A 25,999-nucleotide genomic window follows, 5' to 3' on the forward strand; every position below is an offset into this window, starting at 1 on the left:
TGCCTTCTCCAATATAGGTGTTAAGAACATCTTTTTCTTAACAGAAAATACAGAAAATGGACTAGAAGGAACCTTAACTTTTTGAGTTCCTATAAAATGTGTCATGATGGTATATTACAAATAATTTCATCTATCAGCTGCTGCTGCTAAGTCGCTTCAGTCATGTCTGACTCTGTGTGACCCCATGGACAGCAGCCCACCAGGCTCCTCTGTTCACAGGATTCTCCAGGCAAGAATACTGGAGTGGGCTGCCATTTCCTTCTCCACATATATCAACTAGTAACTCCATTAAGTCTTCCTTCAAATTTTGTTGGAAGAATGGGAAACCACCGAATTACAAAATTGACTTGCTATCCCAGCATTAGTTATTCATTTTCTCATATAATACTCTGGTGCTAGGAAGATTCTCTGATCCTAAGACAATGCACCAGTAAGATTAGGCATAAGGGACTCCTCCTTTCCTTTTGTAAAGTTTTTTAAAAGGCTACTGTGAAAGCAGAGATGAGAAAGAACCCACAGACCATGGGTTCCTTTAAAAATGAAGACACAAGTTTCTCATTATCTACAAATCTCTTCACATTTAGCACTGCATTTATAAAAAAGAGAAGTAGCATTTTATAACTGAAACTTGAAATTTATACATGGTAATTCAACATGAATAACTTAAGAACAATAAACACGAGGTACCTCTTTACAACTCGAAAAAAATACAATACTTTTCTTCTTCAGGTGGCTTCTCAAAAAGGAATACAGCACACTTATTTTTTGCTGCAGCTCACAAACTATGTAGTTCTGTTCCAAAGTAGCAGGGGTGCTTATGCAAATAAGAGGAAAAATATTAAAAACACGTCACGTTAGTAACTTTGAAATCCAGACCGAAAAATAAAACAAATGTTAATAATGGTATGCCTCCCAAGCAAATCTTTCATACACACATACATACATATCCCGAAAACAACTTTCTCTATTGCCCCTTAGGAAATGAATACAGCATTATGTCCAAAATACATTCAAAATCATTTACAGATTAAATATCAAAAATATACCTGATCTCCAAGGGGGAAGAATGGGAAAAGGAATAGTTAGGTAGTTTGGGATTGCCATGTACACACTGCTATATTTAAAATGGATAACCAACAAGGGCCTACTGTACAGCATAGGGAACACTGCTCAATGTTATGTGGCAGCCTAGATGGGAGGGGAGTTTGGGGGAGAATGGATACATGTATATGTATGGCTGAATCCCTTTGCTATCCACCTGAAACTATCACAACATTGTTAATCAGCTATACTCCAATATAAAATAAAAAGTTTAAATATATATAGATATATACGTATCTATCTTGGAGAAGGCAATGGCACCCCACTCCAGTACTCTTGCCTGGAAAATCCCATGGATGGAGGAGCCTGGTGGGCTGCCATCTATGGGGTCACACAGAGTCAGACACGACTGAGAGATTTCACTTTCATGCACTGGAGAAGGAAATGGCAACCCACTCCAGTGTTCTTGCCTGGAGAATCCCAGGGACAGGGGAGCCTGGTGGGCTGCCGTCTATGGGGTCACACACAGTCGGACACGACTGAAGCAACTTAGCAGCAGTAGCCGTAGCATACGTATATCTATATCTATATATAAATATACACATGCAAACAGGGTCACCTCTACAACGGTAGGGTCAAGGATCAATTGAAGGATATAAGGGAACTTGCTGGGCTGATGCTAAGGTTCCACCTCTTAGTAGGCCCTTGGGTTAGAGAAACATACACATTTATCAAAACTGAGCAAATTTACTCAATTCCTTAATAGCACTGTATGTAAATCTTATATTAAGAAAGAATATCTCTATACAAATAATTAACTCTAGCTACTGATACATGATATATGTACTGAAATGTTTAAAGGAAGTGTACAGCTGTCTGCCAATTTCTTTGAAATGCATCAAAAATAAGATGGGTTGATCTATAGAGGGATGGATAAATGGACAGTAAATGGATGCTACTACCATCAAGTAGCATCCAGGTGGTGGGTATAGGGTTTTAACTGTAAAATTCTTTCAACTGTACACGTTTGAAATCTCTCATAATAAAAATGTTATAGAGAATTACACATGCATTTACTCTTTGAACTAATAAACCTACTTTTAGGATTCTGTTCCAAAAAATAATCTGGTAAAAACACAAAAAGATATACTATCATTTAATTTACACAGCGAAAAAAAAAAAGAAAAGATGGAAATCAACCCATATGTCCATCAGTAAAAAACTTGTGGAATGAACCACTGTACATCCACACAATTACATAACATGCAACTACAAAAAAGCAATGAGAAATCTATATAGTGCTATGATGTGATCACTAGAGCATATTGTTAACTGAAAGAAGCAAAATTTGATACCATTTATGGGACTGAAGGTATATATACATTCATGCACATACAGGCATCCCTTGGGTGTGTGTTTATATGAAGGGAAAAAAGGGAAGCCTCTTGATGAAAGTGAAAGAGGAGAATGAAAAAGCTGGCTTAAAACTCAACATTCAGAAAACTAAGATCATGGTATCCAGTCCCATCACGTCATGGCAAATAGATGGGAAAACAATGGAAACGGTGACAGACTTTATTTTCTTGGGCTCCAAAATCACTGCAGATGGTGACTGCAACCATGAAATTAAAAGACGCCTGCTCCTTGGAAGAAAAGTTACAACCAACCTAGACAGCATATTAAAAAGCAGAGACATCATTTTGCCAACAAAGGTCCATCTAGTCAAAGCTATGGTTTTTCCAGAAGTCATGTATGGAAGTGAAGAGTTGGACTATAAAGAAAGCTGAGCACCGAAGACTTGATGCTTTTGAACTGTGGTGTTGGAGAAGACTCTTGAGAGCCCTTGAACTGCAAGGAGATCAAACCAGTCTATCCTAAAGGAAATCAGTCCTGAATATTCATTGGCAGGACTGATGCTGAAGCCGAATCTCCAAACTTCAGCCACCTGATGCGAAGAACTGACTCATTGGAGAAGACCCTGATGCTGGGAAATTCTGATGGCAGGAGGAGAAGGGGACGTCAGAGGATGAGATGGTTGGATGGCATCAGCGACTCGATGAACATGAGTTTGAGCAAGCTCCGGGAGTTGGTGGACAGGGAAGCCTGGCATGCTGCAGTCCATGGGGTCGCAAAGAGTCAGACACGACTGAACTGACAGCAATATAAAGGAAACACACTGGTGTACCTCTGCGTATAATCTGATACACAACTCAGAAAGATTCAATTCTGATTTTTCTGTTCCTTTACAATTTGAGAGTAAATATTCTTTTATGCCTTAAAATATTCTCAACCATAATCTCAGGGTTTATGAACCTAACTGTTAAGTTGGTAAAGGGGAAAATTCAATAACAATATTAAACAAAATTCAACAGCAGCTGCTTTTTATAGTGCTTCTGGTGAATTTGAAATTAGAGTATTGCAGTCATTACCAGGTAAGCTGCAGTTTTGTAAATTATGTTGCTAAATATCTGCCTTCTACCCTCTAAAATGTTTTCTGAAAGTCACATCTTTTACAATGATGGAACTGCTTTCAAGAATTATGAAGTAAACAATTTTTACACTCAGTTTTTTCTAACTAACTCTATGATCTACAGATAAAGACCAACTATTATCTACAGAAATTAGGGACAGGAATAATATGTACAATTGCAATTTAGAGACCATCTAATATTGAAAAATTAGTGTCTAGTCAAGACACTAGTGAGTTTTTAAAACAGGCAGAAACGAAACAGAAAAAAAAGAAAATCAAAAGACCTAAAGTCTTTAGACTATCGAATTAATTGTACTAAGAATTTCAATAGCTATCTCAACACAACTTTACAAACAAAAAACAATGCCTACTCAATGGTACACCAAGGAGGTAACTATACCTCATATATCTCCTGCTATCCCATTCCTGAGGAGTTCTTGATAACCAAAGCTACCAGAACTCAGATTTTCCAAAGTTCATTCATTAAGATCATCTGGAAGTATAGAATTTAGCCTCTTCTCAGGCTCTTTTTAATCCTAGACATCTATTGGTTGAACAAAGTCAAGGTGGCCCTGAATGCCCATATTCCCTGCATTTAAAGATCTTCCAAGAGGATAACTCAATTCATTTTCCTAATGTATTTCTTTTCATGCTAGCATTTCACAGCAAGAAGTGAAAGACAGAGATAATGGTAGGGGTGAGCCCACACCGAGATCATCAACACAGATTTAATTTAAAGTCACTGGAAAACGTTTCTCAAAGTCACATCTGTCCACGGTCTGCATGTATGTATGTATGTATGTATGATTCATACCAAACATACATACATTTTCAGCTGTCATAATATCAAAATATACTTTAAAACATATTTCCCCCAATCCATTTACTATCTCTCTCTCACTATCTCTCTCTCTCTCTCTCTCTCTCTCTCACACACACACACACACACACACACACACACACCCCTTCTACTGCCACAAAGACCAGGAGTCCCCAACCTTGGTAGCAGTTGTGGCCTGGTAGGAATCAGGTCTACAGCAGGAGGTGAGCAAGCAAAGATTCAACTGTATCTACTGCCACTCCCCATCTCATTACCACCTGACCTCTGCCTCCTGTCAGATCAGCAGCATTAGGTTCTCAAAGGAGTGTTAAACCTACTAAGCTTGAATCATTCAGAAACCAGCACACCCCACCCAACCCCACCCCACCCCCAATGTCAGTAGAAAACTTGTCTTCCACAAAACTGGTCCCAGGTATCAAAAAGTAGGAGATGGCTGACATAGACACACATATCTTACTTTCCAGTTTTAGTGAGACCAAAACAAAACAGCTGTTGCTGGAATGTTTTAAATAGAAAAGTATTTGCTAAATATTAATGCATTTGATAAAATGTGCTCCATAGCACATTAGCTCTTCATAATACAGCTAAAAAAAAAAAAGATTCTAAACCAAAATAATTTTGATAAATGCAGAAAGCTTTATTCATCTCCCACTGCTTTTAAGAATCACAATGTTCATAAAAATATCAAAGGTTCTGAGAAGTCTTAAAGATCACTGCTTTACCTTAACTCAACATTTGCTATTTAATATCCAGGAACACGTTTTCCCACGTTATTCCCATTTTATGGGGGGAATTTGTTCCCCATACCACAATTTGGGAAATACTACATTAGAGTTGTCTCACATTTAAAGGTGTATTGAGAATTTAAATAATTTTTACCAGTATATCACTATGTTTTGCATATTAAATAATAACATTAATATGCTTTCCTAGAAAAGCATATTAATTTGAAATGTTAAATTCTCAATCTAAAAAGAGAACCCCAATTTTGATTGAATCAAATATGATTTCAAATAATACATACCTGTATTTTGCTTTTTCATGAACCCAAACATACTCAGGATTTTTCAAACTCAAGCGTGCAAGGTCCTTTACAGATTTGGTTTGTGTAGCTGAGAAAAGCAAAGTCTGACGTTTCTTGGGAAGATTTTCAATAATAGCATTCATGGTGTCAGCAAAGCCCATATCCAAGATTCTATCTGCCTCATCAAGAACTAAAAAGGGAAAATGCACACTGAACTACAATATTTAACATACACATTAGGCTAAAAGCAATATGGTATTCTGGATAGGATTCTAGAACAGAAAAAGGGAATTAGTGGAAAAACTGGTGAAATAAAAAAAGAAGTTCGGAATTATTAAATAAATGTGTCAATGTTAGGGCTTCCCAGGTGGCTCAGTGGTAAAGAACCCACCTGCCAATGCAGGAGACTTGGGTTCAATCCCTGCGGCGGGCGGGGAGGAGATCCTCTGAAGGAGGAAATGGTAACCCACTCCAGTATTCTTGCCTGAAAAATTCCATGGACAGAGGAGCCAGGCAGGCTACAGTCTATGGGGTCACAAAGAGTCAGACACGGCTGAGAAACTCAGCAGGGGCACACACACACACACCAATGTTAGTAACTTACTTTGGCAAAGCTACCAAAGTTATAGATGTTACAATGGGAAACTGAGGGAAGGAAAGGTACAGAGGAACTGTCTGTACTATCACTGCAACTATTCTATAAAGCTAAAATTATTCCGAGACAAAAAGTTGATTTAAAAAATATGCTATAGGTAACATAGTAAGTAGATGATGATTTTTATCTTTCACCTCAAAACATAACTCTTAGCAGTGTCAAATACTGAGGAATCTAATTCCATACGCAATAGAGTGCTTATCTCTTTCTGACTCTTCTGACTTAAAAAAGGTCTCAGTTGTACTCTCTGGATTTAGAACTATATGTCAAAAAATTGCTTCAAGTTCTTTTTAAGATTTTTAATCACAGTATTTATTCAATAAAACATTTCTATCATTAAAATTCATGAGAGCTTGCTCCTAAGACTGAGATTATTTTCATATTCATTAGACTTACCTAACATTTGGAGATTGGTAGCATGAAAACATATTGTTTCATCCATGTGTTGAAGAAGCCGACCCGGTGTGCAAACAAGTATATTTATGTTATTGATCCTCTCAGCTTCATGCTTCAGATCCTGAAAACAGTTGTTTTCTTTGATTACAGACACATCACTGAGCAGCCTGTGTATCAAAACTATATAAGCCATCTACATGTGGCATTTCATCATAGCAATGTAGATACTCTAGAAATAAATGTAGCTTCTCCCTTATGTTTTTACAGCCTATCCAATTTTCTGGGCCAAATACAAGTCCTTAGTTAAGAACTAAAGAACTCAGAGTTCCTCTAGATCCTTAATCATATGCAGGATCTTGAAGCCATGAGAAATACATGAATGCTCTAAGTCTTTATCTCCTCCTATGTCTGCCAGAACCGACTTAAAAACTAGAATTAAACCCATTCTTTAAGTCAGAATCCAGTGACAATGAACAGGCTCTGTGATACTACTCACTGCATTTCCTGGACTGCAAAAAAAGAGTTGAGTTCTCCAATTTCTAGAAAATCCCTCCTCAAAAAAAGAGCCACGGAATGTTATTTGTTACAGCTGGGTGACAGGTACATGAGTATGTGAGGACTTGTGATATTCATTCTTTTCTTGGGCATGTCTGCATATAAATTCAAAAATTCAAGTATTTATCCTCACAACCTAGAACAGAGTTGAGCAGAAACAAGCAGTCCAGGTAAACTAAAAGACAGAGAAGTGGAGGAGCAGGCTTTACCAGGACCTAAAATAAACACTCTTCAAAACTACCTTCTATTCACCTTCCTTTCTTCTGCTGCTGACCCAGCAATGTTCTGAATTATTCAACCTCTTAGATACTTTATTGAAAGGAACTAGTCCACATACGGAGAAGGCAATGACAACCCACTCCAGTGTTCTTGCCTGGAAAATCCTAGGGACGGGGCAGCCTGGTGGGCTGCCGTCTTTGGGCTCGCACAGAGTCGGACACGACTGAAGCGACTTAGCAGCAGCAGTCCACATACTGAACCAGTACCTTTCCCAATGAATATTAACAAATAGATTTTTCAGGTTAGTTGGAATTAATTAATCTCAGAAAATCTGATCAGTCCAGATATCTTGACAAAACAAACTTTCTGGACCTGCAAAACTCAAAGACTCTAGATGACAGTGACCACACCAGGATGCTACCACCCACTGTCTAGGGGGCCAGCCTGTCTGTTTAGATGAAATCTCCACCAGCTTCCTGGTCAACTGCCACAGTGCTCCAACATAAGGCACGGAAAGAAAGAAAGAAGGACAAGGATAAAAAGACAAACCTTTCCACCGATGATAAGGCCAGCTGAAAAGTCATGATTCTTCCCTACTTTTCGGAGAACCTCAAATGTCTGATAGGCCAGTTCTCTTGTAGGTGATATAATCAGAACCCCCAGCCCATCTGCTGAGGTCCACTGCAAGCGATACAAGGCTTCCAGCACCTCAAAAAAGAACAAGTCCACACTCAGTAAGTCCTTCAGAGAGCCAGCTTTTTGACTGCCTTGCCACTCCAAATCAGAGGCACCTTCTAAGCAGAAAGCATACCATCATAAGTCTCAATCAGAAGAAACTGTTTGCTTTGTTTCTTCTTTTCCTTCTATCCATCAGAGCATCCTTCCCCAAGTCACAAAGGGAAGAAACAGAAGCCCCGTGGCAGCTCAGCTGCTACTGGAGACACACCATGAGGAGACTGGTGATCAGTGGAAGGTCTGTACAGCCCACAGGCCATTAAAACATATTTCAGAAAAATATCTGTCATCATTTTCTGAACAGAAACCACATTAAAATAAACTCTGTGTAACTGCTATAGTTATACAGTGACTAGAATTTTCAAGATATTGCTATAAAAAATTAGGATTTGAGAGAAAAATAATTTTGTAACACTTGGAACCAAAAACCAAATGTGATTTTTCTGAGTTGATTATTCAACAGAAATTAAAAACTATGAGACCAACCACATAACAGATGTAAGTGAATTCCTCAGAGGCTCTATTGTTTTACTGCTATAAAAGACAATGTCCTGGAAAAATCTCAATGAATGACTCAATTTCCTTAGAGTGAGCATGTTTTGGCTTTATTCTAAACAAGTGGCAAGCATAAATGCGACTCGCAGGTTTGCAAGAGAACAGAAACAGCCTTCCCCACCATCCCATCAGGCTCACTGCAGAGCAGAACCACTCTGACCTGCCACCCTGGAACACCCCATAACCTTTAGGAATTCAGGCTTGTGAACACATAACAATTTATTCCTTCAGTAAGTGATGGAGCGCCCACCATGTGCGAGTTGCTATATTAGGACATGGGGAATACAACAGATAACGAGAGAGATGTGGCACCTGTCTAATAAAGCCAGCATTCTAGCCAGGGAAACCCAACACTAAACAACTCTCCACATAATTATCTATTTCTATCTAGGCATAGAACGCTTTAAAATCATGTAACAAAGGACCTGACCCAACATGAAAAAACCACTTACTGGAACAAGAAAGGCCAAAGTCTTGCCAGATCCAGTCTTGGCAGCCCCGAGGACATCTTTACCTTGCAAAGCCAACCCAATGGTCTGCTTCTGTATCTCAGTTACCAAACGGTACTGGGCTTCCTGCAAACCTGTCAGTACAGACGAGAAGAAAATGACACTTTAGAGCATCCCTGATGCATGTGAGCATCCACAGTTCAGGGGTGCTGAACTGTGCACCCCTCACTCCCAGAATTCAAATGTTGAATCCCAACCGCCAGTATTTAGACTGCAACCGTATTTGGAGACAGGTGATTAAAGAGGTGATTAAGTTAAAATGAGTCCATTCGAGTGGGCCCTAATACAATCTGAAAGAAACGAAGAAAGTGAAAGTGAAAGTCACTCAGTCCAACTCTTTCGGACCCCGCGGACTGTAGTCCACCAAGCTCCTCTGTCCATGGGATTCTCCAGGCAAGAACAGTGGAGAGGGTTGCCATTTCCTTCTCCAGGGGATCTTCCCAACCCAGGGATCGAACATGGGTCTCCTGCATTGCAGGCAGATGCTTTACCCTCTGAGCTACCAGGGAAGCCAATCCAATCTGACTGATGTCCTTACAAAAAGAGAAATTTTGGACACAAAAACAAACACTAGGGGTGTGAGTACACACAGCGACAACTACTTTACGAAGCAGCAGGGGGCTGACCATCTGTAAACCAAGGAGAGAGGCATGAACAGACACCTCCATCATGGCCCTCGGAGGAAACCAGCTCTGCCAGCACCTTGATCACAGACTTCCAGCCTCCAGAACTCTGAGAAAACAAATTTCTATTGTTTAAGCCACCCAGTCTGTTAGTTTTGTTCTGGAGGCACTAGCAAATCAATACAAAAAAAAGGTGTCACACTTTTGTTAGTTCTCTTGCTTATTTTAATTAACATTTTAATTACTTGGAGGCCCTGGCACCTTGGATTTTTTACTACTGTCTCGTAACCAGTCCAGAAAGAATGAGAATGACAAATCAGTAAAACTTAATTAACATTGTTTCTTGTTACAGGCTTTCATGATATCAAAATTACTTGCCAAAGTAAGATTTTTTTTTCCAGGTTAAACTTTCTCTAAACTTTTTTCCATTTATAAAAAGGCATCAAGAAGTCCCAACAATATATCCCAAGATCACTATGAACTTACCTTTCAGTGTTTTTTTGGACAAGGGAAAATCTGAAAATCTTGTAATTTCATTTACACTTATCTGAAAAGTAAAAGGGGACTACATTAGACAAGACAAAATAACATATTGCATCATTCATTTGTTTCACAACAAAGCTAATTTTTGTCTAAACTGTGCTGCTTAGCTCATCATTTGTACTACAGGAATAAATTCAAGCATCATTCTAGTTAAAAACCATCATTCCCTCTGGAAAAAATATGCCCTGAGGAAGCTATCATCAAAAATATATCTTTGTAATCATTTCTACTTTTTTTAAAAAAAAAAAGAAAACTTCACTCAACCTTCACTGCTACCTTCAATATCCTCAAAAACCTCTAAAATGAAATATAAAATTTAGAAGAAAAAAAAAAAAAAACCTCTAAAATGTTAACACAATAAGTCATCATCACATCAATTTTAGGAAGAAAATTTACTGTCAGCCCATTCTTCAAAGAATATCAGTTTAGGAAGTAAGGGGCAAAATGACTATAAACCAAAGACCACGATAAGAATAGTCTCTTTACACACTTTGGAGAATAAACTGAAATTAGGTGCAGAAATATATCTTGCTAGCACAAACCTCTCAAATCCAACCTGACAACTACTCATTTGGGGGTATACTAAGAGAGGAGTATTATTTAACAATAACCAGTGGAAGTGTGTCTGTAGTGATCTGAAGCCACAATAAGTAACATTTTGCCCTTTAACTTTACATTATCTAATGTTCATCACTGACATTGTTTTATTAACATAAACCTAATTTTCTGGATTTCATTTTACTGCAGATGCTGAAAGCAGAAACTTCTCAGATATGGGAATATGTTGCCAAATTACATGATCCACAAAAGGAGAAGGCTGCATTTCTAAGGTTCATTTATTTAAATTACACTCCAGGAAGTAAAGGGATGACACCTTGTATTTCATTTTAGTCCACATATCATCTTTCCCAAGATTCTTAATATAGTCCAAACAGGGTTATTCCCTGGCCTCAAATGATTTAAGACAAATATTAAAACATTGCCTTAATCCCCACAAATCATTTCGGATAACATTGGAAAGGAGGCAGAATCAGTGTATGAGCAGTAAAAGGAGAAAAGTTTATTCAAATAATATCCTGTCCTATCAGGGAACCTAAATTAGGAGGTAATTTCCCAAACTGGACATTAGCTAAAAATCTGTTTTCACAGCAAGTAGAACAGTTATAGGAGCTAGATGGGTAACACACTCTTTAATCCCCATCAAAGGTACAGTCCACAGGCAAAGTGGGCTACTCTTTGTACCGCACAAAGTGATGCAGCGTGGTGCACATCTTTCTAAAGTTTATCAGCCTCCTACAGGGTAAGTCTGGAAGAAAGAAGCTCTTCCAGCACTCTACCAACCATTACAACATAAAGCTGTACACATACACACATACACACACAAAGCTGTACACTATACACTTAGAAAGAAGTCACCAAAGAAACAAACAGTTTTTACTTCACTGATGCTCTGGAACAAGGGTCAGCAAACCATGGCCCAGAGACCAAATCCAATTCCTTTCTTGTTTTGTAAACACGGTTATACTGGAGCACAACTACAACCATTCATTTATATACTATGGCCCACAAAACTTAATATTCACTATTTGACCCTTTACAGAAAAAGTCTGCCCCCCACGCCCCAGTTCTAAAAGTGAAAGTAAAAGTCTCTCAGTCATGTCCAACTCTTTGTGACCCCATGGACTACACAGTCCATGGAATTCTCCAGGCCAGAATACTGGAGTGAGCAGTCGTTCCCTTCTCCAAGGGATCTTCCCAACCCAGGGATTGAACCCAGGTCTCCTGCATTGCAGGTGGATTCTTTACCAACCGTGGTATCGGGGAAGCTAACAGGGAAGCCCTGTTCTAGAAAACTGTCAATTACAGTCCAAAGAACACTTGGAGGCCACAGGAGAAGATGGCTATGGTTCCTACCAATAAAAAAAAAAAACTCTCTTTCCCCTTACCTTCATCCTTTTCTTTTCTTAGGGGGGGAAAAAAAAACACTCTTAGAAAAATCATCAGTCTGTTCGGTCACTCAGTCATGTCCAGCTCTTTTCAACCCCATGGAATGCAGCACACCAGGCCTCCTTGTCCATCACCAACTCCTGGAGTTTACTCAAACTCATGTCCACTGAGTCAGTGATGCCATCCAACAATCTTATCCTCTGTCATCCCCTTCTCCTCCTGCCTTCAATCTTTCCCAGCATCAGGGTCTTTTCCAATGAGTCAGCTCTTCGCATCAGGTGGCCAAAGTATTGGAGTTTCAGCTTCAACATCAGTCCTTCCAATGAACATTCAGGACTGATCTCCTTTAGGATGGACTGGTTGGATCTCCCTGCAGTCCAAGGGACTCTCAAGAGTCTTCTCCAACACCACAGTTCAAAAGCATTTGGCACTCAGCTTTCCTTATAGTCCAGTTCTTCAGGCACTCTATCAAATCTAATCCCTTGAATCTATTTCCCACTTCCACTGTATAATCGTAAGGGCTTGATTTAGGTCATACCTGAATGGTGTAGTGGTTTTCCCTACTTTCTTCAATTTAAGTCTGAATTTGGAAATGAGTTCATGATCTGAGTCACAGTCAGCTCTTGGTCTTGTTTTTGCTGACTGTATAGAGCTTCTCCATTTTTGGCTGCAAAGAATATGATCAATCTAATTTCAGTATTGACCATCTGGTGATGTCCAGAAAAATCATACACCCTCTAAAATCTGTATCATCATTCTTTTGAAAACAAAGAACAGATGTTTCAGTGATGGTACTTACTAAGAACTTCTCAGCACTGGTGGAAAAGTTAGAGGCGGCAGAGAGAGGGAGAACAGGGTGGAGGTAGATATGACTTAACCCCTCTCCTTTACTTCTTCCAACTGTCTCATTTCTCAAAAAAGTGAATGATGCTTTTACACCCCAAAGCATAAGAGAAGAAAGTATAAAACTTCCTAAAATGCTCCACCTACTACAATTAAGAAAAAAAGCAATCTACCTCAAATCACACCTGACCAAACTTTGATTAAGAAAAAAAAAAAAAATTAGGAAGCAGAGTTCCTATACAGCATTCAGTTCAGTTCAGTCGCTCAGTCATGTCCAACTCTGCAATCCCATGAATCGCAACACGCCAGTCCTCCCTGTCTGTCACCAACTCCCGGAGTTCACTCAGACTCATGTCCATCGAGTCAGCGATGCCATCCAGCCGTCTCATCCTCTGTCGTCCCCTTCTCCTCCTGCCTCCAATCCCTCCCAGCATCAGAGTCTTTTCCAATGAGTCAACTCTTCGCATGAGGTGGCCAAAGTACTGGAGTTTCAGCTTTAGCATCATTCCTTCCAAAGAACACCCAGGGCTGATCTCCTTCAGAATGGACTAGTTGGATCTCCTTGCAGTCCAAGGGACTCTCAAGAGTCTTCTCCAACACCACAGTTCAAAAGCATCAATTCTTCAGCACTCAGCCTTCTTCACAGTCCAACTCTCACATCCATATATGACCACAGGAAAAACCATAGCCTTGACTAGACAGACCTTTGTTGGCAAAGTAATGTGTCTGCTTTTGAATATGCTACCTAGGTTGGACATAACTTTCCTTCCAAGGAGTAAGCGTCTTTTAATTTCATGGCTGCAGTCACCATCTGCAGTGATTTTGGAGCCCAAAAAAATAAAGTCTGACACTGTTTCCCCATCTATTTGCCATGAAGTGATGGGACCAGATGCCATGATCTTCGTTTTCTGAATGTTGAGCTTTAAGCCAATTCACTCTCCACTTTCACTTTCATCAAGAGGCTTTTTTAGTTCCTCTTCACTTTCTGCCATAAGGGTGGTATCATCTGCATATCTGAGGTTACTGATATTTCTCCCAGCAATCTGGATTCCAGCTTGTGTTTCTTCCAGTCCAGCGTTTCTCATGATGTACTCTGCATATAAGTTAAATTAGCAGGGTGATAATATACAGCCTTGACATACTCCTTTTCCTATTTGGAACCAGTCTGTTGTTCATGTCCAGTTCTAACTGTTGTTTCCTGACCTGCAATACAGATTTCTCAAGAGGTAGGTCAAGTGGTTTGGTATTCCCATCTCTTTCAGAATTTTCCAGTTTATTGTGATCCACACAGTCAAAGACTTTGGCATAGTCAATAAAGCAGAAATAGATGTTTTTCTGGAACTCTCTTGCTTTTTCCATGATCCAGCGGATGTTGGCAATTTGATCTTTGGTTCCTCTGCCTTTTCTAAAACCAGCTTGAACATCAGGAAGTTCATGGTTCACATATTGCTGAAGCCTGGCTTGGAGAATTTTCAGCATTACTTTGCTAGCGTGTGAAATGAGTAAAATTATGGGATAGTTTGAACATTGCCTTTCTTTGGGATTGGAATGAACACTGACCTTTTCAAGTCCTGTGGCCACTGCTGAGTTTTCCAAATTTCCTGGCATATTGAGTACAACACTTTCACAACATCATCTTCCAAGATTTGAAATAGCTCAACTGGAATTCCATCACCTCTACTAGCTTTGTTTGTAGTGATGCTTTCTAAGGTCCACTTGACTTCACATTCCAGGATGTCTGGCTCTAGGTCAGTGATCACACCATCGTGATTATCTGGGATGTGAAGATCTTTTTTGTACAGTTCTTCTGTGTATTTCTGCCATCTCTTCTTGATATCTCCTGCTTCTATTAGGTCCATACCATTTCTGTCTATCAAGCCCATCTTTGCATGAAATGTTTGTCCCTTGGTATCTCTAATTTTCTTGAAGAGATCTCTAGTCTTCCTCATTCTGTTGTTTTCCTCTATTTCTTTGCATTGATCGCTGAGGAAGGCTTTCTTATCTCTTCTTGCTATTCTTTGGAACTCTGCATTCAGATGTTTATATCTTTCCTTTTCTCCTTTGCTTTTAACCTCTCTTCTTTTCACAGCTATTTGTAAGGCCTCCCCAGACAGCCATTTTGCTTTTTTGTATTTCTTTTCCATGGGGATGGTCTTGATCCCTGTCTCCTGTACAATGTCACCGATTACAATAAAAATCTAAAGGAATCCCAGGTGCAGAGAGCTTGAGTCATTCAGCAAGTGAAAACAGTTGCTGAACTAAAACAAACAGTTCAACATTTCTCAATAAGCTTCAATCCTCAGCTCTGTATCAGCTCCTTGAGAACACAGGCCCTACATGGTGGCCTTAGAAATAAGCCCCCAGAGTTCCCACTGTGGAAGCAGAGCTGACTCATAAATACCAGCTGTCACCCCTCTAGAGCCACCACTGAAAGTCATGCCTGCCTGGCCTGTGCCCAGTTAACAACCAAGCACCACAGAGGTACCCATTCCCGCAGGACAGGGGGTCCCTCTGAAGGGCAACTTTGGTTCGAGGACATCCTGTCAGGAGAAGCTTTCTAAAAACAGAGCTGTAGCCTGAGTGCTTCCTACCCATCCTTCTCTCCTCTCTCCTTTCCCTCCCTATTCCTATTCCTTCTCCTTTACCTTTACACTTTCCCCCAATAAATTCCAACTCACTTAATCCCATCTTGGTCTCTTATAGGATCCAAGATCTAGATTATACCAACAGCCTAGCCTCTAGATCCTTTAAAATTTAGATATGGTCCCTAATTGCCTCCCAGAAACTCATCACTGCTTCCAGATAGTTTCAAATATAGCTTCTGTATTCCTACTGTTGGTGTAATAAATTACCAAAAACAATGACTTAAACCAACATTTATTTGTTAATTTACAATTCTGCAAGTCAGAAGGCCAAAGCTAGTCTCACTCAGCTAAAATCAACGTGTTGGCAGGGCTGCATTCTTTTGGGCAGCTTTAGGAGAGAATCCATTTCCTTGCTTTTTCCAGCTCCTAGAGGCTACCCACCGGAGAAGGCAATGGCACCCCACTCCAGTACTCTTGCCTGGAAAATCCCATGGACGGAGGGCCTGGTGGGCTGCAGTCCATGGGGTCTCTAAGAGTCAGACACGACTGAGCAACTTCACTTTCACTTTTCACTTTCATGCATTGGAGAAGGAAATGGCAACCCACTCCAGTGTTCTTGCCTGGAGAATCCCAGGGACGGGGGAGCCTGGTGGGCTGCCATCTACGGGGTCGCACAGAGTCGGACACGACTGAAGTGACTTAGCAGCAGCAGAGGCTACCCACATTTGTTGGCTTATGGTCCCCTTTATAGTTTTGAAAACCCAGCCAGCATGGCAGTCAAGTCTCTCACTTCACAGCTCCCAGACACTGACTCTTCTCCTGCAAGTTTAAGGACCCCTCAATGGTTACACTGGGCCCACTTGGATAATCCAGATCAGTCAACACATTTTAAAGTCAGCAATCCTTGCCATATAACTTAACCACAGGTCTGGGGATTAGGATGCTGACATCTCTAGAAGGTCATTATTCTACCTACTACAACCTTCGAAGCCATTCAGTCTACTTGCAACTCCCTTCTTCAACCTCATCTGGGGCCAATTCTGAAACATATCATATTCCAAGAAGTAGGTCCCCCTCAAAGAACACTACACACTTTCACATTTTTTTTTTATTTCTTCATGTTGCTCCCTCCACCTACAATGTCCGTGGCCAATCTTTTCTACCTGGAGAACACATCATTTAAGAACCAGCTCCACTCATGGCCACCACAAACTGCTATACAGTCCGTGCCCTACACAAAGGCATCTGGTAAGGCTGAGGTGTGGGCGCCGAAACTCAGCCCACTTTCAGCTCCACAGGCCAGGCCTGAGGCTGCGACCACCAAGAGGAAGGGTAGCATGCCCAGAGGAAACACCTTTCTCTCAATCATAGGACCAAAATGGGCTCTGCACAGAAAAACTGAACGTTTCCCCTAATTATACTGTGCCCTTACTCCACAGCACTGCACATATTTACTATCATTACATTTGTCGAAATGTATCAACCCCACCCCACCTCCCGAGGGATACAGACGGGTATTTTTTTTCCCCCACCTACTTTTACCTATGCTTCAACAACTACCTGTCAAATTGTTTCAAATGTCTCTGAATCAAATTGTTCAGTATTTCACCAGTGAGGCTACTAAACACCACCTGTGTACTGTCCAATGTAATAAAACTATAATGCACAAATTCTACCATCTGAGAAGCCATATGCTGAGGGTCTGCCCGTTTTTACCTACAATCTGCTCTAATTGTATCCCAGGACTGCTAACCCAGGCAACTGATTTCATACTGCATTTATTTCTTAAGAAAATATTTCTAAAATTAAAAAAAATAAAAACAATACTTGGTGAGAAAAAACTGCTCCTTCAACTTAGTGAAAAGACTGGGATTTAAACATTTGTGTGCAAAGCAGTAAAACATGGTGATTTGGAGCCCTGGCATCAGACCTATATCTCCTGGATTAGAACTTTTTCACTTACGGTTTAATGTTGTGCCAATTATTTAGCCTTGCTGTGTCTTAAAGTTTCATAACATATAATGGGAACAATCTCATAGGGTTGTTTGCTGTGAGGATATGGCAAGTCAACATGTATAAAAGGTTGATAAATGTTAGTAAATATTACTAAAACAAGAGCTCAAAACGAGTGGATTTATGTTACCAAGCAGAATAAAGTCACCTGGAAAAGACCAGCGAGCACCAAACATCTAAACACTAAGGGCCTTCTTAAGGCCAAGCACTGCGGGACCCATCTTTGGGGAGAGCAAAGGGAGTGTATCAATGGCCCAGTGGAAGAGCTGACAAAGAAGTTAAAGGCAGTCATCACAGCCTGCTGATGATATAATAAAGGCATACACGAAAAGCTACAGACACACAGCAGCCCTAACCCTACCTGCAGAGGTAGGAAGAAAAGTTGGTGGTAAATCTTGGAGGACAACTAGGTGTCCTCAGGGCGGGAGAAATGGGACTCCTCAGTGCAAGCAGTGGAAACATCAAGGAGTTTGGCCAACTCACAATAGAGCAGGTTGCTCTTTCACGTGTGCCTACCACATACCACTTGGCTTATATACGTTACCTCATTTGAGCCCTACAACATTCTCAGTGGTTAGTAATCTCTGTTGAATAAAGAAACTGAGACAGAGGGACATTAAGAAATTTGGCTAGTAAACACTTAAATGAGTGAGATTTAAACCAGGTCTGCCTGATCATAAGGAACTTACCCTTTCACTGGACTAGAATATGCTGACATGTTGAAGTGTTTGAAAGTAATTGTGAGCCAAGAAGGACTTTAATCAGGAGTAATAATGGACTGGGATTTCATCTCGGAAAGAATCATTCTAGCAGCAATATGGAGACTAGATTAGAAAGCAGTAAGACCTAAGGGACAAACCCCACCACCTGCTTCAGTAACTGAAGGTTTGCTATGCCCGTTTAAGTATTTATAAGGCAAGCTTTTGTGTTACAATGGCAGAATTGACTAGTTTCACCCTTACAACCTGCAAAACTAAAACCACTGACTATTCTGTCCTGTCTGCTGACCCATGTTACAAGCAATAGCTCCTGTGGTAACCCAGGCAAGGGATGATGCAGCCTGAACTAAGGCAAGCAGCGGGGATGGAGAAGTATCTGAGAAACTGCAGAAGCAGGGCTGATCACCAGTGTGACTAACAGAATGTGAGTGGTAAAACGGAAGCCTTCAGGATTAATCCTAGGTTTCCAACTCAGCAGTCTGCTTAGACTGGGGCCAGGATGTGGTAGCTTCCCAGGTGGCAGTAGTGGTAAAGAACCCACCTGCCAATACAGGAGACATAAGAGACTCAGGTTAGATCCCTGGGTCAGGAAGATTCCCTGGAGGAGGGCATGGCAACCAATTCCAGGACTCCCGCCTGCAGAATCCGATGGACCGAGGAGTATGGCTACAGTCCATGGGGCTGCAAAGAGTCGGACATGACTGAAACAACTTAGCACACTGAATGTGGTAGCCTAAATAACGGTCCCCAAATATGTATCTTACCTGACAAAAGTGACTTTGCACAGTGATTAAGATCTTGTCACGGGAGATTATCCTCGATTATCTGAGTAGACCCTAAATGTGATCAAAGCACCCTTACAAAAAAAGGATATAGGTACATGTGACACAGAACAGAAGGCAGTGGGTCTGTGGAGGCAGAAATTGGACTTATGCAGCCACAGGCCAAGGAAAACAGCCACGAGAAGCTATGAAAGGCAAGAAAAAGAAGTTCCCCTACAGCCTCTAGAGGGAGTGTGTCCCCACTGACACCTCAATTTCAACCCAGTTAAACTATTTCAGACTTGCTTCCAGAACTGTGACAGAATAAATTTCTGCTGTTTTAAGTCACCATGTTTGTGGTTGATTTGCCATGGTGGCAATATGAAAATAATATACAAGACTGTGAATTTAGTTGAAAAAGATAGGTAACTCAGTTTTAGACTGGTGGCATATAAGGTATTTTATGACACAGTTAAATAAAGACATCCAGTAGCATCAGGGGGGGGAAAAATGATATGAAGTCAAAATAGCTCTGGGTAGAATACAAGGAGTCACAGAAATAAGCCTTGGGATTACATAAGAGGACAGAACAGAGTGAGAAGAAGTAAGGGCTGAGGCTCTCCTCCAGAAGCAATTTCAGTCAGATGAAGAAGGGCCCAAAATGTAATCTAAGAGTAATTTACCTTACAATGGCTTCTTGAGGTGCTGTGTATACAGTGGTAGTAATAAAAATATAACAGGTAATATGTGGGAAATTTATGTGTCAGACATTGTGCAGCACACTTTACATGCATACTTACTAACCATTCATAACTTTCAAACTTGGGAAAGCAGTACAGTAAGGCTATATATTGTCACCCTGCCTATTTAACTTATATGCAGAGTACATCACGCAAAACACCAGGCTAGATGAACCCCAGGCTGGAATCAAGATTGCCAGGAGAAATATCAACAACCTCAGATACGTAGATAATACCACTCTAATGGCAGAAAATGAAGAGGAACTAAAAAGCCTCCTGATGAGGGTGAAAAAGGAGAGTGGAAAAGGCGACTTAAAACTCAACATTCAAAAAACTAAGATCATGGCATCCAGCACCATCACTTCATGGCAAACATGAAGGAGGAGAAAAAGTGGAAACAGTGACAGAGTTTATTTTCTTGGGCTCCAAAATCACTGTGGACAGTGACTGTAATCATGAATTTAAAAGACACTTGCTCCTTGGAAGGAAAGCTATGACCAATCTAGACAGCATATTAAAAAGCAGAGACATCATTTTGCCAACAAAGGTCCATCTAGTCAAAGCTATAGTTTTTCCAGTATCATGTACGGATGTGAAAGTTGGACCATAAAGAAGGCTGAGCACCAAAGAATTGATGCTTTTGAACTGTGGTGCTGGAGAAGACTCTTGAGAGTCCCTAGGGCTGCAAGGAGATCAAACCACTCAGCCCTATCAGCAGTCAACCCTGAATATTCACTGGAAGGACTGATGCTGAAGCTCTGATACTTTGGCCACCTGTGTGAAGAGCCAACTCATTGGGAAAGACCTTGATGTTGGGAAAATTGAAGGGAGAGGCAGAGGATGGTTAGATAGCATTACTAATTCAACGGACATGAATCTGAGGAAACTCCAGATGATAGTGAGCCTCCAAGGTGGTTCATATGGTAAAGAATCCGCCTGCAATGTGGGAGACCTGGGTTTGACCTGGGAAGATCCCCTGGAGGAGGGCATGGCAACCCACTCCAGTATTCTTGCCTAGAGAATCCCATGGACAAAGGAGCCTGGTGGGCTACAGTCCATGGGGTCACAAAGACTCAGACGCGACTTAAGAGACTAAATAACAAGAATACCCATAACTAATGAAGGTAGATACTATTATTCCTTTTAAAGACAAGAAAAGAGAAGCAGAGTAACGTGCCCAAAGTCACTCATCAGGTGAACAAAGGTGAGGTGCACATACATGTTCAGTCATGTCTGACTCTTTGCAACCCCACAGGTGAGCAAAAGCCAGAACCAAATCATCATAACTTAAAACCCCCAATCACACACCCACAAATATATATATATATATATATATATTGACTTTAGCTCTCACATCTAGTAAGTGGTGTGGAATTGAAACCAGACTCATATCTCTGATTCCAAAGCCTTTGCTTTTAACCATTATGCTAGAACTGCGTCTCTGAACATCACCCATCCTTCCTATACTTATTTCATTTTCTCAACTGAAGGACAACAACTTGTTTCATAAATAAATATATATATACACACACACACACATATGTGTGTGTGTGTGTGTGTGTGTTGTGTGTGTGTATATACATAAGCCCAAAACAAACTCTAAGCTTTATCTAACCTTCAGTTCAGTTCAGTCGTGTCCAACTCTTTGCAACCCCATGAATCACAGCATGCCAGGCCTCCCTGTTCATCACCAATTCCCGGAGTCTACCCAAACTTATGTCCATCGAGTCCTTACTTTTGATCTAAGGGTTATTTAAAGAAAAGCTATACCAACCCAGCATGATACATGATGACTTTCCATATATGTCCTACATGTTAAATCCCTAATTACACTGCACTAAAAAGAAGCAATCACTGAAAGGCTGAGTGAGGTGGGTGAAGGCCAACAGACACAGAATTTACAGGGAAGGAAAAGAAAGGGTAGTTGCAGTCCCACGGAGGCTGAGCAGGCAAGAGAAGTCAAGAAGTCAAAATGATAACTACAGGGATGTTCATCTGGGAACATCAGCTACATTGTAGGATGGTAAAGTATCAGAAATGGACTGGGAATCCAGCTTTTCTATGGCAATTCTCGGATGGGGACATGAAACAAGTTGTTGTCCTTCAGTTGAGAAAATGAAATAAGTATAGAAAGGATGGGTGATGTTCAGAGATGCAATTCTAGCATAATGGTTAAAAGCAAAGGCTTTGGAATCAGAAATACGAGTCTGGTTCCAATTCCACACCACTTACTACATGTGAGAGCTAAAGACAAGTTTCTTATTCTCCTGCATCCTCAAGATTCTCATCTGTAAAAGGGAAATAAGACCCAATACCTCAGATCAAGTCAAATAATTAATGTAAACCACATGGTGAGTGGCTTACAATGTGTCATTATTTACCATAAGATTTTATTATTTTTATGAACATTACAAAATCACTGCAGATGGGAACTGAAGCCATGAAATTAAAAGACACTTGCTCCTTGGAAGGAAAGTTATGACCACCCTCAGTTCAGTTCAGTCACTCAGTCGTGTCCGACTCTTTGCGACCCCATGAATCGCAGCACACCAGGCCTCCCTGTCCATCACCAACTCCTGGAGTTCACTCAGACTCACGTCCATCGAGTCAGTGATGCCATCCAGCCATCTCATCCTCTGTCGTCCCCTTCTCCTCCTGCCCCCAATCCCTCCCAGCATCAGGGTCTTTTCCAATGAGTCAACTTTTCTCATGAGGTGGCCAAAGTACTGGAGTTGCAGCTTTAGCTTCATTCCTTCCAAAGAAATCCCAGGGCTGATCTCCTTCAGAATGGACTGGTTGGATCTCCTTGCAGTCCAAGGGACTCTCCAGAGTCTTCTCCAACACCACAGTTCAAAAGCATCAATTCTTCAGCACTCAGCCTTCTTCACAGTCCAACTCTCACATCCATACATGACCACAGGAAAAACCATAGCCTTGACTAGACGGACCTTTGTTGGCAAAGTAATGTCTCTGCTTTTCAATATGCTATCTAGGTTGGTCATAACTTTCCTTCCAAGGAGTAAGCGTCTTTTAATTTCATGGCTGCAGTCACCATCTGCAGTGATTTTGGAGCCCAGAAAAATAAAGTCTGACACTGTTTCCACTGTTTCCCCATCTATTTCCCATGAAGTGATGGGACTGGATGCCATGATCTTCGTTTTCTAAATGTTGAGCTTTAAGCCAACTTTTTCACTAAACAGCGTATTAAAAAGCAGAGACATTACTTTACCAACCAAGGTCCGTCTAGTCAAAGCTATGGTTTTTCCAGTGGTCATGTATGGATGTGAGAGTTGGACTATGAAGAAAGTTGAGCGCCGAAGAATTGATGCTTTTGAACTGTGGTGTTGGAGAAGACTCTTGAGAGTCCCTTGGACTGCAAGGAGAGCCAACCAGTCCATCCTAAAGGAAATCAGTCCTGAATATTCAATGGAAGGACTGATGCTGAAGCTGAATCTCCAATACTTTGGTCACCTGATGCGAAGAACTGACTCATCTGACAAGACCCTGATGCTGGGAAAGATTGAAGGCCGGAGGAGAAGGGGATGACAGAGGATAAGATGGTTGGACGGCATCACTGACTCAATGACCATGAGTTTGAATAAACTCCGGGAGTTGGTGATGGGCAGGGAGGCCTGGCGCGCTGCAGTAGTCCATGGGGTCACAAAGAGTCGGACACGACTGAGCGACTGAACTGAACTGATAACTATTATAGCAATTAATCTCCCTATGCTTAAGCACTACTACATTTTCCCCATTTTAGCAAAACCGCTGTAGTGAGCCAGAGGGCGGCCTGGTCGGTCAGGAGGCCTGGGCTGGCACCCAGCAGACCACCTGTGGCCTCAACGGGGCACCTCTCATCCCACCCCCTTCTCCTGCTCCCCAGGCAAGGTCCCAGTGACCGGTCAGCCCGCTCGCCCATGCGGCCCAGTGCGGCAGGGACATGCGGCCCCGCGCCCCCTCCCCGGCGCCGGCCTCACCTTCTCGTAATTCTGCATGAGGCGGCTGATAACCTCGCGCTCGACCTGCCACTCGGGTTTCTTCAGCTGCTTCCTCAACTGCTTCTTTTGGCTCTGCTTGTGGCTGTGTTTCTTCTTCCAACGATTAAAGCTCCGCACCGGGTCGGGCCGGGCTCCCGTAGCCCGAGAGTCCGCGGTTTTTCCCATCACGGAGGCGGCGGCGACAGCCCACACCTCGGTGAGACCTGAGACCGCTCTGGCCAGGCACGGAGATAACGCACTGAGAGGACGCGGAACCGGCGTGGGGCGAGAGCACGACTACGCAGGCGCGAAACCAGAAGCCCGCCCCCGGGCTTTTAAAACCGGGGCACGCGCCGTCCACGGCCAGGGTAAACTGGATGGTGATTGGCGACTTGGAATTCGGGGGCGGAGCGAATCAGTCTCGGGCGGAAGTAGAGGCGGGGCAGTCTGAGGAAGAGGGCGGGGCTGAGTGGCTCCTAAAGCACGAGGTGCACGAGCCCTGCTTGCTGTTACTATGGTGACGTCATACAACTTAACTCTTAAAAGGCTGTTACTTTGCCCTGCCTTTTCCTTGGCAAACCGCAGGCTAACACACACCCCCTAAACCCCAGTATACACGCACACAAAATCTGTGGATTAGAATTGTGATCCTCGTTTTGCACGTTTCAGCCCAGGGAGCGGAATGATTTGCTGTTGTGTTAATTATTTGTTTTTGTTTTTTAATATTTTACCCTCTAAGTATAGAGTCTATGGGGCTTCCAGGTGGCTCAGTGATAAAGAATACACTTAGGAGACGCAAGTTCATTCCCTGGGTCGGAAAGATGCCCTGGAGCAGAAAACGGCAACCCACTCCAGTATTCTTGCCTAAAAAATCCCATAGGCAGAGGAGCTTGGCGGGCTACAGTCCATGGGGTCGCAGAGTCCGACACGATTGAACGAATGAGCACGTACATAGTCTTCATTCCATAGCACTAACAGTTGCATGTATGCTTTTGAAATCCAACTTCAGTTTTGAATGGTTAACATTTTGCTGACATACATTTTCATTCTCTTTATCATTTCTTGAAACATGCTAAATACCAATCTCTGCACCCATTTGCATTTTTTTCATTCATTGATAGTTTTTAATAAGAACAAATTCCTTCAAGGTACAATAAACAGAATCTACTAAGTTTTCACTGTTTTAGAAAGTTTCTATTTTTAAAAAAGTTTCCACAGGTATACCTGTGGTGGATTCATTTCGATATTTGGCAAAACTAATACAATATTGTAAAGTTTAAAAATAAAATTAAAAAAAAATAAAAAAGTTTCCAAAACTTCCACCTGTGCTGCTTTTTATTTTTTAATATGTATTTATTTATTTAACTGTGTTGGGTCTTCATTGCAAGAAATAACGTAAAAGCTTTGTATTTTATCTCAAATGTGTAAAAGTTTGAAAGAATATATACCCCAAAAAACTGCTAAATTTCAACATTGACTATTTTTGTCTAATGACATTTTATGAGAACAAGGAACCATGCACTGTTACATAATCATCTAATTGCTAAATTATTGTGATAAAATATGTACTTTGGGGATCTTGTTTTGACTGCAGAATCAGAGGATTCCCCCCCACTTTGTTTAAAAAACAAATCTGAGTTTTAACAAATAACAAATGTTGGTAAGAATGTAGGAAAAAGGGAACCCTCATACAGTGTTGATGGGAATGCAAATTGGTGCAGCTGGGAAACATTATGGAGGTTTCTCTAAAAACTAAAAATAGAACTATCATAGCACCCAGCAATTCCACTTCTGGGTATGTATCTGGAAAAAAGAAAAAACATTAGTTCAAAAAGATACATGCACCCCAATGTTCATAGCAGCATCATTCACAATTGTCAAGATATGGCAGCAACCTATATATCCATCAAGAGATGAATGAATAACAAATGGTAGTGTACATACATACATATACATATATGTGTGTGTGTGTGTGTGTGTGTGTGTATATATATATATATACAGACACATATGTGTATATGATGGAATATACACAATGTATATCCCATCCATATACAATGGAATATTACTCAGCCATAAAGAAAGAATGAAATTTTGCCATTTGCAGCAACATGGATGGACTTGGAGCACATTAAGCTAAGTGAAATAAGTCAGACAGAGAAAGACAAATACTGTATGATATAACTTATATATGGAATCTAAAAAGCACAACAAACTAGTGGATAAAATAAAAAAGAAGCAGGCTCAC

The 25,999-nt window shown here is 41.1% G+C and overlaps 1 protein-coding gene across 1 annotated transcript in view; it reads right to left on the reverse strand.

Moving 5' to 3' along the window:
• The window catches only part of DDX10 (DEAD-box helicase 10), a 306,488-nt gene extending 282,433 nt beyond the window's left edge, over positions 1-24,055 (reverse strand). Inside the window, exons 1-7 of the mRNA XM_025266925.3 lie at positions 23,752-24,055; positions 10,110-10,170; positions 8,944-9,074; positions 7,751-7,909; positions 6,428-6,548; positions 5,377-5,566; positions 688-814 (exon numbers count right to left, since the gene is read on the reverse strand). Of these exons, the coding sequence (XP_025122710.2) occupies positions 688-814; positions 5,377-5,566; positions 6,428-6,548; positions 7,751-7,909; positions 8,944-9,074; positions 10,110-10,170; positions 23,752-23,937 (975 nt within the window). The 5' untranslated portion in view covers positions 23,938-24,055. The remainder of the gene's footprint in view (positions 1-687; positions 815-5,376; positions 5,567-6,427; positions 6,549-7,750; positions 7,910-8,943; positions 9,075-10,109; positions 10,171-23,751) is intronic.
• Between the last annotated feature and the right edge of the window lie 1,944 nt (positions 24,056-25,999).

The sequence above is a fragment of the Bubalus bubalis genome, chromosome 16, assembly GCF_019923935.1.
Source record: "Bubalus bubalis isolate 160015118507 breed Murrah chromosome 16, NDDB_SH_1, whole genome shotgun sequence".
NCBI classification, from domain to species: domain Eukaryota; kingdom Metazoa; phylum Chordata; class Mammalia; order Artiodactyla; family Bovidae; genus Bubalus; species Bubalus bubalis.